Source organism: Sinocyclocheilus anshuiensis, unplaced genomic scaffold, assembly GCF_001515605.1.
Source record: "Sinocyclocheilus anshuiensis isolate Anshui unplaced genomic scaffold, SAMN03320099.WGS_v1.1 scaffold1966, whole genome shotgun sequence".
Classification (NCBI taxonomy): domain Eukaryota; kingdom Metazoa; phylum Chordata; class Actinopteri; order Cypriniformes; family Cyprinidae; genus Sinocyclocheilus; species Sinocyclocheilus anshuiensis.
The window spans coordinates 286,848-303,586 of NW_015546147.1; the positions used below are offsets into that span (position 1 = coordinate 286,848).

At 37.5% G+C, this 16,739-nt stretch overlaps 1 protein-coding gene across 3 annotated transcripts in view; it reads right to left on the reverse strand.

The window, feature by feature from the left end:
• LOC107701237 (phosphorylase kinase, beta) overlaps window positions 1-16,739 on the reverse strand; it is a 77,638-nt gene that overhangs the window by 34,989 nt on the left and 25,910 nt on the right. For all 3 annotated transcript variants that reach the window (XM_016503199.1, XM_016503200.1, XM_016503198.1), the window contains 6 exons: window positions 14,588-14,683; window positions 10,329-10,526; window positions 6,923-6,980; window positions 5,711-5,788; window positions 4,522-4,680; window positions 3,678-3,772 (listed from right to left, as the gene is read on the reverse strand). In XM_016503199.1, the coding sequence (XP_016358685.1) occupies window positions 3,678-3,772; window positions 4,522-4,680; window positions 5,711-5,788; window positions 6,923-6,980; window positions 10,329-10,526; window positions 14,588-14,683 (684 nt within the window). The remainder of the gene's footprint in view (window positions 1-3,677; window positions 3,773-4,521; window positions 4,681-5,710; window positions 5,789-6,922; window positions 6,981-10,328; window positions 10,527-14,587; window positions 14,684-16,739) is intronic.

The following is a 16,739-nucleotide window of genomic DNA, read 5'->3' on the forward strand; positions in this document are numbered from 1 at the left end:
ATAGATAGATAGATAGATAGATAGATAGATAGATAGATATGCTTTGTTTTGTAATTGACATCTGTGTACATGTCACATGCCGTATGGCCACTGATATCTCTTCACCACAAACGGTGAAGAGATATCAGTGGCCATACGGCATGTGACATGAAGTGACTCAGCCCAGAGAAAAAGACATGCAGACAGGAGATTTCATGTGGAACGAGTTGTGTCCAATCCCCATAGTCCTCTACTCAATCCCCAAACAATCACTTCCTATCAGACGTACTGCAGGAACATCCTGTGTTTTCAAATTAAAAGATACAGTCGTTGAGCACAGCCAACAAAAACAATGGGGTCGTGTTCTGTTGGAATACATTTATCTTAATGCATCAAATTAAATATGAATCAGAGAAATATAGCGTCTGCAAAGCTAAGTAACTGCAAAAAGGCCTCTTTCCCTAAGCTTGTGTATGTGAGCGAGGGAAGCATTTCAAAAGCTGTTCTCGGTGTTTAAAGGCAAAAAGATGAGGCTGCTTCCTGTACCTTGGCTGCTCTGCTGAACAATCATTTCTAAATTTAAACTGAGCTCCATCTGTGATTTGTTGAAATGGGGTACATCCATCAATCAGGAAAAAAGGCCTGTCTAATCTCTGAGCAAGGACATGGTTCAAAATGAAGATCTGCCTTCATACGGAGGACAAAGTATGGGAGATGTTAGGAGGACAAGTGTAAGCTGAGAACAACCAATGCATAAATGCAGTCATATTTAATCAGGTAGTGCATGAGTACTCACATAAATATTACAGAAAGATGCTCAAAGACAGGCTGTAATACATAAACAAACATAAACTGACACATCATATGGCTAAATCCATCCACAAACACACACTACTACACGAACACACCACGCAAACAAACAGCACAGCCACAGCAACATGCCCTTCAGTCAGTGCAGCCTTTGATGCAAAAGTGAAGAGACAAGCACGCCACGCATTACTGTGCAATATGTAGTGCCCTCCTTCAAAGCAGCAGGGCTCCTCCCAGTTTCCCATGCAGCGGTGCAAAACTCATGAATAAAACAGCCGCCTGCCCCTCACTGCCTCTGATTAGACAAACTTGCGCTCCCAAGCCAATATCAGTAAAATTACCGCTACATCTCAACTAGGGCTGGGGTTACTCGGGATGATTTTGCTGGCAGAAAAGCAACATTCTGAATATTGAGACAATATTCAATACAAGTTTCCTGAAGACCAAGTCTGGTTTCATGGTATGAAGGTACGTTCTTTTGAGGTGTCAAGTGTCTCGCCTTGAAAGTAGATGAGAGAAGGCGGCTGCAGTTGGGGGAGGAATGAGAGAACAGCTGTTACACCTCACAATTCACAGATCTTGTAGTAGGTAGGTATTGCATTTGCATTTTTTTGTTGCTTATGAAATAAATGCAATCAAAATACTGCTGCCTGGGGCCGAGAGCCGTGGGAACGGAGCAAGGCCGGTGGAGTACATGCTAATGCACCTGCGCCACTCACCGGTCTTGAGTCCCACAGAGGAGCTCCGGAAGGATAAAAGGAGGAGTGACGACAGTGGTGGACGAGAGAGGACCAGGCCTGGATTTTATTTTGTGTTTTATTTCTGTTTGTTCTGTTTTGTGTTTATTTTATTATTAAAGTTTTGTTTAAATGTTCGCCGGTTCCTGCCTCCTTCTTCCCGTGACTACGAACCGTGTTACACACTGTAAAACGCTAATATAAAATTGTGCAATATTTATTTTAAAATTCATGTATGTGAATCAGTTCCAACTATCGTTTTTGTTTTTGTTTTGTTTTGTTTTTTGAATGGTTAAAATAACTTGGATTCAATATTTAATTTAAATCATCAAATGTCAAATGGCATTTTTCAGATATTAAAATGCTTTAAAAGATATCCACATAAATGTGTGTGGCCATTTTTAACTTGATTGTGCAAGGTTGTTGTTGTAAGACGCTTCCACTTTTTTAGCATTGGAAAAAAAAAACAGCCTGTTATGCTGTTTAATGTTACAAACTTGTATTTGTTGTCATAGTACTTTAATTTATTATCATAATCATACTCACTCTGGGTTTTGTGCAAATAATTTACCGCACTTTGTTATTCTTTTAGTTATTTACCTATAGTGGCTAGGAAATTGGAAAACTCGCACATTCACAGGAAATTGTTTACGACTTCTGTGCTGAAAAATAGTGTGGATATTAAGGTAAATATTTCGGCTTGTTACTAATAATCTGCTGTTTATTATACTGTGTGGAGATATATATATATATGCATGTTAACGAAGCTCACTCAGCACTAATCTCAACCTCCTTGTTAGCTTTTATTGCATGCATGAGTCACCATGCTCGCTTTAATAGAAGTGTCAGATCTAGAGTCAGAGCTCTTGACAGGAAGTGACATTTCTGATGGCTCCCCACATCCTTACATACTTGAAATCTGCATTCAGTAGCTAGCCCTATATTACATTTACAGTCTACGATAAACACTCCTTCACTGTTACAAGACTGCTGACAAGCAGCTTCCCAACAGCTAAAGACACGTGAAATCTCAAATCTTACACACATGGAGCAAAAATAAGTGAGAGATTTACAGAAAAGGACTAACAGTACACCACAGATTCACATTAAAAAAAGTTAAATTACAAATCTTCATTGATGATAGTTCATACACTACCGTTCAAAAGTTTGGCTTGGTAAGATTTTTTAAATCTTATGCTCAGCAAGGCTGCATTTATTTTAGCAAAAATACTGTAATACAGTAATATTGTTAAATATTATTAATATTTAAAATAACTTTTATGCTAATATATTTTAATAAAATTGTAATATATTTTAAAGTATAATTTATTCTTGTGATTGCAAATCTGAATTTTTTCAATTTGCCACATGATCCTTCAGAAATCATTCTAATATGATGATTTGCTGCTCAAGAAACATTTCTGATTATTATCAATGTTGAAAACAGCTGTGCTGCTGAATATGTTTGTGGAAACCATGACACATTTTTTTGAGGACTCTTTGATGGATAGAAAGTTCAACAGAATAGTATTTATTTGAAATAGAAATCATCTATTATTATAAATCATTTTACGGTCACATTTGTTCAATTTAATATCCTTGCTGAATAAAAGTTTTCAAACTTTGGAACGGCAGTGTATACTTACTATACATAATTATCTCCAGTTTTAGCAGCAGAGTTGTGTTTTAATAAAGTTTTAATTGCATGATTTTTACTAGATAGTCTACAGTGATGGAAATTTAAATTTGCATGTGCATTTTTCAACCCCTGTTCCACTTTTTGCCAGAGCTCTGACACAATTCCAACACTGTAATGAGCAGATGCTGTATCAAAGTGACACTGCAGACTGTCTATAGGGACAGATGAGGGAGCTCTGTGCTAGCTATGAAACAGCAGGTGTCCGTAGGTTTTTCTTATCAAGAACAGTGTGGTCTGTCTCAGCAATAACAGATCCGCAAGGAATGGATCTGCAAAACAAGTCAGCTGTAGGGGATTGATACAGAGATGTATCAGGGCTTCTGCTAAATCCTGCAACAAATTAAGCATGACGCTCGGATAGAGATTAAACACACCGGCCATTCACACGTGTGTTTACAGGATACATTTTAGTATTCGTGTAGTTGGCTAAAAAGAGACGGGATGCAGCTCACTTGATTGGAGTATCGCATGCTGACGTTCCTCTGATCCTGCCGTGGCACATAGCGATGGATGGGGTCGATGTCCTTTGGCCTGATCAAACCATCCACTGAACAGCAAACAGAGAACAAGAATTACTGTTCAGTTCACATGAGCTTTAAACTAAATCTCTGCATTCTTAACCCAGGCAAGGTTTTCGATTTGAAAAACAAGCCCTTTTCACAGATTACTAATGCTCTGCTGGTCTGGATTTTACTGCAGCGCACACACATGAATCACTGTCTACAATATGAATAATTCTGGGTGTGCAGCATGGTAATAACATTGCTGAAAAAATATATATTTTGAGGGGGGAAATCATGTTTATACTTAATAAGAATAATTATTAGACTTAGAATTTGATATTTGCTGAAAATCAAACTAGATGTGGCACGTTCCTCATTCCTCTTAAAAAAATAGTGCATAAGTCGCTTTTATGTTGTTTTCTTGTCCTTTTTGAAAGCACCAGCCTCCTCTTTCGCTGTATGGAAAAGAAGTAGTTTGAAAAATATCACCTTTTGCACTCCAAAGAAAAAGAAAATCATATCAGCTTGAAAGGACATGAAGGTAAACAAATAATGATAACATTTTTTTCCACACAATCACTGTGATTCATAAAACATGATTTGTTGACCTCCATTAATACGATCCCATTATTTAAGTTTCATTTATAAACTATTTTCTCAGAGAGACTGCAGTGGTTTTGGGTCTCTTTCCTTTTGAGGAATGTAAGTAAATAGCATAAAGTCACTGCACTCTTTTACTGCGTATCTGTGAAGCAGCCTTGACCCCTGGGCTCTGGATGGATCTGAAACTCACCCAGAAGCTTAGCGATGTTATAGAGGGCTTGTCCCCAGAGGAACAGCATCCCATCACGCCCCGAGTTGCTGGGAAAGCGCTTCTGGCTGCCGTGATTCTTCTGTTCAGCCTCTACAAAGTCTGCCGGCACGTAGTAATACTTGGGAATAACGACATGGCCTGCGGAGAATCAAATTAGACAAAATTTTGAGAGTTCCAGAGTGTTTCAGCACCTAACCAGCATACTAGAATGATTTCTGAAGAATCATGTGAGACTGAAAACAGGAGTAATGGCAGCTGAAAATTCAGCTCTGTCATCACGGGGCTAAAATACATTTTAAAATATAATCATATAGCAAACAATTATTTTAAACTGCAAAAATATTACTGTTTTTACTGCATTTTTTAACAAATTAATGCAGCCTTGCTAAGCATTACTTTTGAACAGTCCTGTATAGTAACAGGTATAGCGCTTTTCGAACTATTTTTGTTCGCAAAAGAATAAATTAACTAAGTGGTTAAATTTTACATGTAATTTAAAACACATGATACTCAGGTCAATAGCAGTACAACTTGAAGTGTGCGAAATTTCTTTAAAATGTAACTAATGTTACTGCTTATGTTGTTGGATGTCAGTGCTGTTATTTGGATATCGCCAATGAATAAATATCAATTAAAAAATTGATATTTATTCAAAAAAATTACAAATATCAATGTAAAAATGATGAAGAGATAAAAACCCTACAAAAAAAGCAGCAATCAGGCTGCCTAGCCGCAATTTCACCTTTTCTCTGTCAAGCATAATTTAGTTAACTAAGCTGAGCTCTCCTCTGTATTGGTGAGGCTCTCTGCAAGCAAACGAAAAGAGCTGAACTAGTTATTAAGTTGCTTATTGCCGTTGTACTTCTAAAGAGTTGTGGTCTGAAGGACTGTCAGACAGCATGTTTTGTTTGTCTGTGGGGAAACGACCGGTCTGTTTAAATAATGAGCATCTCCTCTGTTGTGCACTTGACAGAGACGTGTCTGAGGAAATCACGCAGCCAGGGAGAGATGAATACGAAAGGACCACTCTAATAAAGAGTAATGGGAAAATAACAGTCATTGGCAGGGGCTGGAGGACACTGGCTGGCAAGCAGAGTATATCACAACATGACAAGCGTTGACAGTTTGTCCAAAAAGATGCATATGCATGTGTGTGTCCGCAAGTTACCCTCAGAGGACTGGAAGATGACAGCCTCTAGCAGTTCCTGGTACTCTTTGACTTGAGCAGGATTTCCCCTAAACACACCTGAACAAAAGGTCAACAAAAGGGAAATTATAGAACTCTACATCCCCATCCTCCAGGTAATACTGATGGGACGTTTATACAAGTGGCCCTGATTTCAGCAAGCTCAGCATTTATATGCAACACTGTAAAAAATGTTTGTAATTTTTACAAGAAAAGTACTGTAAAATGCTACAGTAAAAAAAATTGTTACCACATTCAGTGAAAATTTGTAAATGGTTTAACATCGCATTATATAGAATTTTGTAAAATACTGTCAAATTCATGGTTTATGGAAGTGAAAACTATGAATTACAGTATGATTTATTGTTAAAGCAGTTAAAGGTAAATCCCACAATTATATTTTACATAAATAGTTTTGTTGTTTCTTATTTTTGTATTTTATTCTTGTGGTTAACAGTACATTTTATGTAAAAACATATTTTGATGCTTCAGGTAAACTGGTAAATTAGTATCACATCACTTACAGGTGCACTAAGCAATATTTGAAAAAGGCTTTTGACCACAGTGTCGGACCAAGTCCCAAAACAAACTTTCTGCCAATCAGCAGTAAGGGGCGTGTCTAGTAATGATAGGGAGAAGAGAGCGCTCAGTGAGTGCACAGGACGGATATTAGCAGATCGACTATAGATAGCGAAAAATGGCAGATAAAAAAAAAAGACGAAAATTTCAGAGGAACAGTACATTAAAGAAGGGTTACGATCAAATTTTGGAGCCGCTTTCCCGCAGTGGAGAGAACTCAAGGAGCGGGAAGGCCTGGAATCGGACGCTGAGGTTGCTTTGTTTCTACTTGATAGGGGAGTTATGTTGATTTTGCTTTTTCACACAACTATTCTGTGTTGGCTTTTGCTTGAATATGCTGCGTGCTTGTTCTGGTGCTTTCAAATATCAACATCGTTTGGCAAAAAATCACTTAGTGCACCTTTAATGACATATAATATCCATTTATAAACTGCAAAATATACAGGCACCGATATGCAATTTCTGGCAATCACAGCTGCCATTTTTTTACTTTAAATTTAACAGAATAGTGTTTTTACAGTCAAACACATAAACTGCTATTATGTGCACTATATTATTATATTACATTACATTATATTATAGAAGAGCCTACAAGTTAATATTCATGAATCTTACCATCAATCATCATATAGATGAAAAAAAGAGGAAACTCGCACTCAATCCCGTCAAAGAGCTGAAAAACATCACAGGGCAGAGAATAAGGCACCATGCACAACATAAACATCATTCAATGATCATAACTCTTCAAATGTATTATTGTTTACTGAACAAGATTTGCAATATGGTTGTTAAAAATTAAATGAGCCAAAAAAAAAAACCCCGACATGTTCAAACGATTAGTACAGTTTGAGAGCCACACAACCTGTACTTTGACTGACTTACAGCAATATATGTTACCTGCAGCAAAATACACATACAGTACATAAAATGGAAGCCCTTCAAATCATTAAGAGGAAATGCCAGACAACCTCTGTTTTCCAGTTACGACAGTTCAGGAAGACAGAAAACAATTATGTTGAAGTAAAGTATAGCAGTCAAGCAGAAACTCCATTAAAAAGCCATAGTGCTCCGTCTCTCCTTCCCTAGAGCTGGGCCATGAATCACTTGGGTTTGAAATTAAAATCAACTCAGATGTAGAGATGGTTTGTGAGTGTGAAAAAGCAATGATTAATTCAAACGATGTGACTGCTGCTTGTTTTATCACATTCACTTGAAAGCATAAGTCTACATTTAAGTGCCTTCAGATGCTCTGGAAAAAACAGAGAGATGATTTCTTCTCAAACAGGATTTGAAATTAGGGCTACATGTGCACATGTGTGGGCAGATTGAGTTTACCAATGGAGTAATCCATCAGAAACATTTGTATCAATATCTAACCAAATACATAGAGATTAACACAAACCATTTTGTGTGGGCCTGTTTGTGCTCATGGTGCATTCTGATCTGTTGTTTTATTGCACGCAATCATACCGCATTTAGCAACCCACTTTCCAAGCTGCAGTTCAAACTTATGAAGCTTATAAGCTCATGCATTCACAATATTCTCGCTATTCATGACATGAAACGTTCGTAATACAATTCCCCGATCCTCTTTTCATCGCTGCCAATTATATGACAACCTCAATTCAAATGATCTGTCTTCAGGAAAAGAAATCTTGTGAGCTGCTTAAGAGGTACAAAATCTAAAGCACACTTTGATGGCTGACAGGGAACAAAATGTTTTTCAACCTTTCCCAAATGTAATTAAGACTTCTCTATCTCCGCTAGCAATCTCGGAAGACAATCGCTGTGGCATTAGGAGATAAGAGCGCGAGATTAGGATGTAATGAAATAAAGGCTGTTAATTGGACTGGTCTCGCATCATTGGCATATCACACATAAACTGTTTCAGGACAGAAATGGGGTACTTGTATAGCCAACTTCTAAAACGGAGAGGAAATAACTAAATTAATCTACTCTCTAACTAACAACGAAAAATAATTTGATCCAAAGGACCATTTTTCAAGACTATAAGTGGTTTCTTAACATTGGTTGCGCCAACAGGCTTATATCAAACCCTGAAAGACTAAATATAAAATCCACTTTTTGTTCTTTTTTCTCCTTAATATCAGTTTCTATAACCACCCAGAGAAAAAGAGAGAGAGAGACAAAGAAGTGTAGTCAGAGAAGAGAGTGAGATGGAGGGGGGCTCTATGAGGCAGACATATTAAATAAATGTCTCCTGGGCGGATAGAGCAGACATTGAAGCCTACTCTCAGTAAACAGAAGGAGTCTCATGAGTCTTTGGCTTCACTTACCACAATTACTTAGTGAGACTATATCATTCACCACAGGACATTAAGTCAATATGAGACATTCAGGCTTGAAATCCTTTGCCATCAAAACTTAGTTACGGGTTCAACAGAATGGAAACTCCAACCACGCAGAAGAGTTTGTATTTGTCTGAGCATGACAGGCTGATAACACAAAGATATCAAGAACATAATTCATAATACAATAATTTCCTGTATCCTTAAAAAAAAAAAAAAACATAAAATAATGACATTACGTGGACTGCTTTCCGCCTATAAGAAAAAGACTTTCACACTAACAAAAATACTGTTCCATTAACGTGGTACCAGTCCTGAAAAAAAAACAAAAAAAAAACACATCCAAACCAGCCTATATCAGGCTGGTCTCTTGACTGGTTTTAGAGAGGTTTTGAGCACTTCTCAGCTGGCCAGGCTGGGAGATCATCAGCTAAGACCAGCAAACCTGAGACCACTTTCACTACTATTCTATTTAAAAGAACAAAGAACAACAGGTTTGAGGTCTGTACGTTTTTTAATGTTGTAAAAAGTCTCTTTCCTCTAAGGATATAATTTTATCAAAAATAAAGTACAAATAATAATACTGTGAAATATTATCACAATTTAAAATAACCGTTAAATAACTTTATCTGAAAATATTTCAAAATGTAATTATTCCTGTGATGACAAAGCTGAATTTTCAGCAGCCATTACTCCAGTCTTCGGTGTAACATGATCCTTCACAAATCATTCTAATATGCTGATTTGGTGCTAAAGAAACATCTATAATTTAATTTGAATTTAATTTATGCATTTAGCAGACGCTTTTATCCAAAGCGATTCAGGCTATATATTTTTTACCAGTATGTTTTGTATGTCATTTTGTATCAGTATGTTCAGTATGTCATTTCCTATTATTATCAATGCTGAAAACAGCTGCTTAATATTTTTGCAAAAACGGTGATACATTTTCATCAAAGGATTTTTTTATGAATATAAAGTAAAAACAAACAGCATTTATCTAAAATAAAACATTTTTGTAACAACATAAATGTAAATGTTTAATACACCCCTGAATATTAGTATTATAAGTATTAATATTTAGTATTATATGTATTAAATAATAATAAAAAAAATCAATAAATACTGACCCCAAACTATTGAACGATAGTGTGCACAAAGGATTAGCTTGGTACAGTCTAAAACGCATGAGAGTAACATGGCATTTTCTTGATAGGGGTGGATGAAGCAATCAGGCAGATGTATTGATAGGGCATTGGCCCTACTAAGAGTCCTTTTCTTCTTTTACTTCTCATTTCCCTCTACTTGCGGGTTCGTTTAAAGGTTGGGTGGTCATCTCCGACAGCTGATGTGATGATTTGCTGCTGGTTAAATCTCCCCCTTTCAGATTTCAAAGTCAGACGCAGCATGTTCCCAGGCTAATTCTGGAGTTAATATCCTCACAGTTCAACCCAATCAAATGGGATTTACCCACAGCCCTCGCATTCTCCTGAGAGAGATATAAACAGGCAAATCTGCACCAGATTAAAAGATGCATATAAAAATGCCTGAATGTCATTTATTAGACCTGTCGCTAACCTTTATAGCTAAATCTCTGTTTCTGAAATGAAAGGGCTAAAACTGAATATGGGGGAAAGGTTCTTTTCATTTTCCTTTTCACTGAATTTCTTTTTTTCTTTTTTCATTTCAGCTAATATGCTAACCACACTCACCTTCATCTCGGCAGGTTTGTAGTGCCTGCGGTTCTTGTCCTCATTGGCTGTTCTATAGCCGTCCCGTAAGAAGCGCTTGACGCCGTACTTGCCCTTCAGCTTACGAACTATCTTGTCCAGAGTCTGGGAATATAGAGCATCGTCATCCACGGCGAAGGCTGGGTAGCTGATGCAGGGCAGGAGGGCCGAATCTGTGTTCTACATGACAAGAGCACTAGCATAAGACATTCAGTGACTCACTGCTCTTACATCAGGACATATCGAGGGAACTTAGGGTTAAGGGAGAATGGGCTATTTTTCTACATTAACCTCCGCAGTTTTAATAACACATTAGTCAGACTCATGAAGAGGTTCTAATACATGCAATTCATAAGCCTTCAGGTCACGGAATCAAACAACCTCCCTCAACTTACAAAGGAAGAACATTTCTGCATAATGCACTGCCTTAATTTGGCTTAATTGTGCTAATTCCCCTATTCTTTGGCAGGGATCACTTTGTTCTCCATTAAAATCAGCACAAAGAAGAATGGGAATTATGCACTGTTAATGGACATTGTGAAGGACGGAAAGGACCCTCTGTAAGTTGACAAATCCAGGGCATCAGATGTCATACATTTCTCCACAGATGCTATATAGATGCTATCGCAAGAAATTGAATTTTTCACAAAATAAAGAGTTTGATATGCTTTGAAACATAGTTTCAATAATGTCTTTCATACTGAAACTAGTACATATACTATGTATACGTGGACATATACGTGTATATGGACACTTCAGTGCTGCGATGAATCAGCACTCCGGTGGAGACAGATGGTACCAAAACGTACACATGCCTGAGGAGCCCTGAGGTTTGCAAAACATGTGACTAGTTACATTAATTCTTGTGAAAAAGTCATTGATGCGATTATTGATTTTTTGATGAAATGTTGACAGGATGCTGGTAGAAACCTACAAACAAATCTTTGACCATGAATGAATGACCTCCAGCATCGAGTGTCATCACACCAATGACGCAAGACTCACTCGGTTAACATGAACAAACAACCCAGACCCAGCCCTTGACCTCAGGATTAATGAGCCGGTCTGACCGGACCTGAGGTCAAAGGTCATGGGTTAAAACGGAGCCGAGAGAGAGCAACTGAGAGGACCGGAAGAGAATTGAGATTGAGATCACTGTGGAGACGTGCTGAAATCGCGCTTGGTCTCGTACTGTATCGCGTACCTTGTCAGTGTCGTGCGCTTTGCTTGGCCATTTGTTGTGATAAACAGGAAAGTGTGTTCAAGCGCCAGCAAAACAGTGTAAAGAAATACTCTTTGTGAGAAGCAGTCAATCAGCAGAAGTTAAAAGCAGCTTGTAGGTGTATTTATTTCTTGTCTCAGTGTTTAGCGCAGTTGTCGTTGCTAGGAAACGCTTGTTTTGTTTACTGTGGAGACCTGCTGAAATCGCGTTTGGTCTCGTACTGTATCGCGTACCTTGTCAGTGTCGTGCGCTTTGCTTGGCCATTTGTTGTGATAAACAGGAAAGTGTGTCCAGCTGAATTCAATTTGAGTTTTGTTAAACGAATAAAAAAAAGCTTAGTTTACTGCGGAAGCAGTCCCGGCTGTGGTCGTGTGAAGACCGAAGAGTGTAAAGACCATCGACTCTACCATGCGACTCCACCGAGCAGGGACACTGGCAAAGGATAAGTATCGCTTTTTATTTCTCCTCTTTCCTATTACTTGTTTCACTTCTGTTTCAGTTTTTGCAGGAGGGCCGAATCTGTGTTCTACATGACAAGAGCACTAGCATAAGACATTCAGTGACTCACTGCTCTTACATCAGGACATATCGAGGGAACTTAGGGTTAAGGGAGAATGGGCTATTTTTCTACATTAACCTCCGCAGTTTTAATAACACATTAGTCAGACTCATGAAGAGGTTCTAATACATGCAATTCATAAGCCTTCAGGTCACGGAATCAAACAACCTCCCTCAACTTACAAAGGAAGAACATTTCTGCATAATGCACTGCCTTAATTTGGCTTAATTGTGCTAATTCCCCTATTCTTTGGCAGGGATCACTTTGTTCTCCATTAAAATCAGCACAAAGAAGAATGGGAATTATGCACTGTTAATGGACATTGTGAAGGACGGAAAGGACCCTCTGTAAGTTGACAAATCCAGGGCATCAGATGTCATACATTTCTCCACAGATGCTATATAGATGCTATCGCAAGAAATTGAATTTTTCACAAAATAAAGAGTTTGATATGCTTTGAAACATAGTTTCAATAATGTCTTTCATACTGAAACTAGTACATATACTATGTATACGTGGACATATACGTGTATATGGACACTTCAGTGCTGCGATGAATCAGCACTCCGGTGGAGACAGATGGTACCAAAACGTACACATGCCTGAGGAGCCCTGAGGTTTGCAAAACATGTGACTAGTTACATTAATTCTTGTGAAAAAGTCATTGATGCGATTATTGATTTTTTGATGAAATGTTGACAGGATGCTGGTAGAAACCTACAAACAAATCTTTGACCATGAATGAATGACCTCCAGCATCGAGTGTCATCACACCAATGACGCAAGACTCACTCGGTTAACATGAACAAACAACCCAGACCCAGCCCTTGACCTCAGGATTAATGAGCCGGTCTGACCGGACCTGAGGTCAAAGGTCATGGGTTAAAACGGAGCCGAGAGAGAGCAACTGAGAGGACCGGAAGAGAATTGAGATTGAGATCACTGTGGAGACGTGCTGAAATCGCGCTTGGTCTCGTACTGTATCGCGTACCTTGTCAGTGTCGTGCGCTTTGCTTGGCCATTTGTTGTGATAAACAGGAAAGTGTTTTCTTTATTTATTTTATTTTTAATGCACTTTAAATAGTTTGAAAATACGAATAGGAGAAAAAGGAATTTTAAGTACAGTATTTTAAGATTATTAATATCTGTGTTGATATTAATGTTCTTAATAACATTTTATTTAAACAAATATATACGCTTATTAAAATAAATAAACCTATTTAAATTTTATTTTAAATGCAGTGTTATTTTAGTATCTGGGATGCTATCTTAGTATTTCGAATCAGTATATATATTCTGTTTAATTTTAATTTTAGTGATATATATATATATATATATATATATAGTATTTATAGAGTTTTAGCTTTTAGTTTTAATTACTTTTTCTTATTTGAAAGTCGCTTTGGATAAAAGCGTCTGCTAAATGACTAAAAGTAAAGTAAAAGTACTAAGTTAGTCAGAAAAAGTAAACACCCTCTCGGCTTCAGAAGATTGGCACGCTCCTCGCATCCAACCCCCCCCTCCCATCACAATCATATCCAACTTCCTCAATGTCTGATCAATACTGTAGAATATTCTAGCTAGGCTTTTTTAAATCCACTACATTGTTAGTTTGCTAACTGGAGGCTAATTGAAAATAAGCATTTTTCAGCTTTGGTAACATTATGGGATACGTCATTTTAAAAAACATAAAACAAAACAAAGCACAGTTTTAGGTAAAGAATAAACGGTAAAGTGAATTTCTATCATTTATGATTAAGTACCCATAAAAAGAGACGTCTTAGTCAAAGGAATGGCGAAGGACTGTTACTCATTTCATATGCAAGGGGGGCATATACATTGACATCTTACAGGCACAGTAGTACAATTCAAAGGTGGACAATGGTTTTGAAAAACTAAATTATGAATATTTTTCATTCAAGAAGTCTAGACCAATATTAAAGGGGTCATATGATGCGATTTTTCCTTTCTCTTTGGAGTGTTACAAGCTCTTGGTGCATAAAGAAGATCTGTAAAGTTGCAAAGACTAAAGTCTCAAATCCAAAGAGATATTCTTTATAAAAGTTAAGAGTCAACCACACCTACCTAAAACGGCTCGTTCTAACACGCCCCCACATATCTACGTCACTATGTGGAAATATTAGCATAATGCCGCCCAAATGTGCACGCAAAGAAAGAAGGCGTGGTTTCAGGAACAGCAGTAGTGTTGATGCAGCCATGTCAGGGAGACACTGTTTGTTTCAGTACGAAAGTAAAAGCACTTTATTTGTCCTTCTGGAAGTAGATGCAATTAGGAATCATTGGTTAAGATTTATTTACAACAGAACAGCACAACCCAGTAGTTCGAATTTGTGCAACGCATTTTACTCGGGGAAGAAAAATAAAATGCTTAAAGTATGATCTGACCCTTTTAATAATGGATCAGCAGTTTGTATATGCATAGCAGGCAAAAGAACTCACATGGGAACGAGACTCCCTCGGCAGGAGAGAGCACAGAGTCTGTCTGTTCCTGTTATGAGCATCCAGATCCACAAAAATGACTGACCAGGAGCATCCCTGCAAGGCAGAGGTAAACAAACATCACAAATCAAACATTATAATGGCCATCTTGTCACCTCCTCTTGACGGGTGGAATTCACCAGTGTCTGTTACAGGTGATATATAACTGTAGGCACACTAATATAAGATTTGCTTAAAAGCTCCATATTAGAAATGTAAAGGCTAGTCCTGCACAGGGTCTCCTAAAATCAAACCAGCCCTCCTTTCCACAAAATCATCATGTTGCTCAGATGCAGCATTTACTAAAAAAATTAAAAATAAATAAATAAAAAAATTCAGTCAGATTTCAGTGATTACTTTGGGCTTGTGGTGTGTCACACAGCAACAGTTCCACATCATTTCCTGAAAAACCTTGAAACCACCAACCTCACCATCCCCAAATGAAATTCACAATCTAAACTCAGCTTGGAGGCATACTGTAGGCATACTGTACACCGGCCTAGACAGCGACTGCCACACACATTTAATAATAAAAACACACACAAACACACATTTGTAGACTATACACACACCTATATATACTCTTTAATAATGCATCATCAATTTGTATATTCACAGTAGTAAATAAATACACCCACAAAATAACTCACATAGTGAACATCATTATATAAAATAATATAAATAACTTTATAGATGAATTATATATAACCTAAACTTGCTTGATGCTTTTTGTTAAAACAAACAAACAATATATATATATATATATATATATATATATATAATTTTATTTATTACATAAAAACAGCTCACAAGTTTAAAAAGCAATTTTGCAAGTAACCTTAGTGAGCGGAAGCTTCTTAGTTATCAAGGGCAATACATTCAGAAAAAAACTATTGCTTCTCTCTTTTCTCTGCATTCCCCTCACACCTCTCCATTTAAACTGAGAGCGCTTTTTCAATTTCGCTTTTTCGGTGTCCGTAGACCGATTATACAACAAGCACCATTTTGTGGCACATTTAGCTCATCTAAAGAAGCTCACAAAGAACCGAAATGCTTATATGAGCTTCTGAACCAACAATTTACATGCTGAGAGGGATTGTAATGTAAATGACTGTGAAGAGTGTGAGAATGGGAGGCGTGTCAGTGATATGTAGACTCCAGCAGAATATGCCATCATCAGCTGACTGAGATAAGAGCTGACTTTAGCTAACCGTGAATATTTGCCACTAAAAAATGTAAATCTAAGTCTGAAAGTAAGTCTATATATATTTACATATCTGTAACGACTCGATTTATCACTACTTTAATGATGACTTTTTGTACTTTGTACTTGAAGCGTGTACATTTTGGTTGAGTAGACTTTCAATGGATGAAAAAAAAAAAAGAGAGAATATTAAAAATATATATTATTTTAATGAAAATGAAAGGGGGTCAATTTAAAAACCAACTTCTTGGTGCATGTGACATTTAGCATGCTAAAGACAGAATGCTGTGTAGATAAACTCAATAAACGACTAGTCAGTAGTTGGATGACTTGGTTATTCAACCCTAAATCTAACCATGAGAATTTGTACAATGATTTCAAAATGATGGGACTTTAATTAAAAGCTGAGAAAGCTGCGCAATATGGAGCTCAACATATGGCGTGAACGATCTACCTGCTTTTATCCTGTTATAACAGTGCTCTGACAGCTCCTGTTCCAAAGAAACACATGAAAGCGCCAGCTCTGCCGTCCATGCTGAGAGTTAGTTGAGGAAATGGAGCGTGAGAGCCATCATTAATAACATAACTCATGTGATGACACAGCACGCCTTCCATCCAACTGAGAGACACATGGCAAAGCCAGTCATCTGAGTCCTCCATTAATTCAGAACAACACTGTCTACAGCAGTTACTTCCATAAAGTCATTTCATACACTGCACCATGTTTCCTGCTAATGACAGAACACAGAGAGCCACATTAGGGAGGAAGAGGCATACTTGGCAAAAGGTCAAAACACAACTGTAACTAAAAATAACTACACCATATTTTTAAATCTTGCCCATCCTTCTGTTAAACAACTGAAAAACAACCAAGGTTAACAACCAATGGTTGGGGGGGGGGGGGGGTGA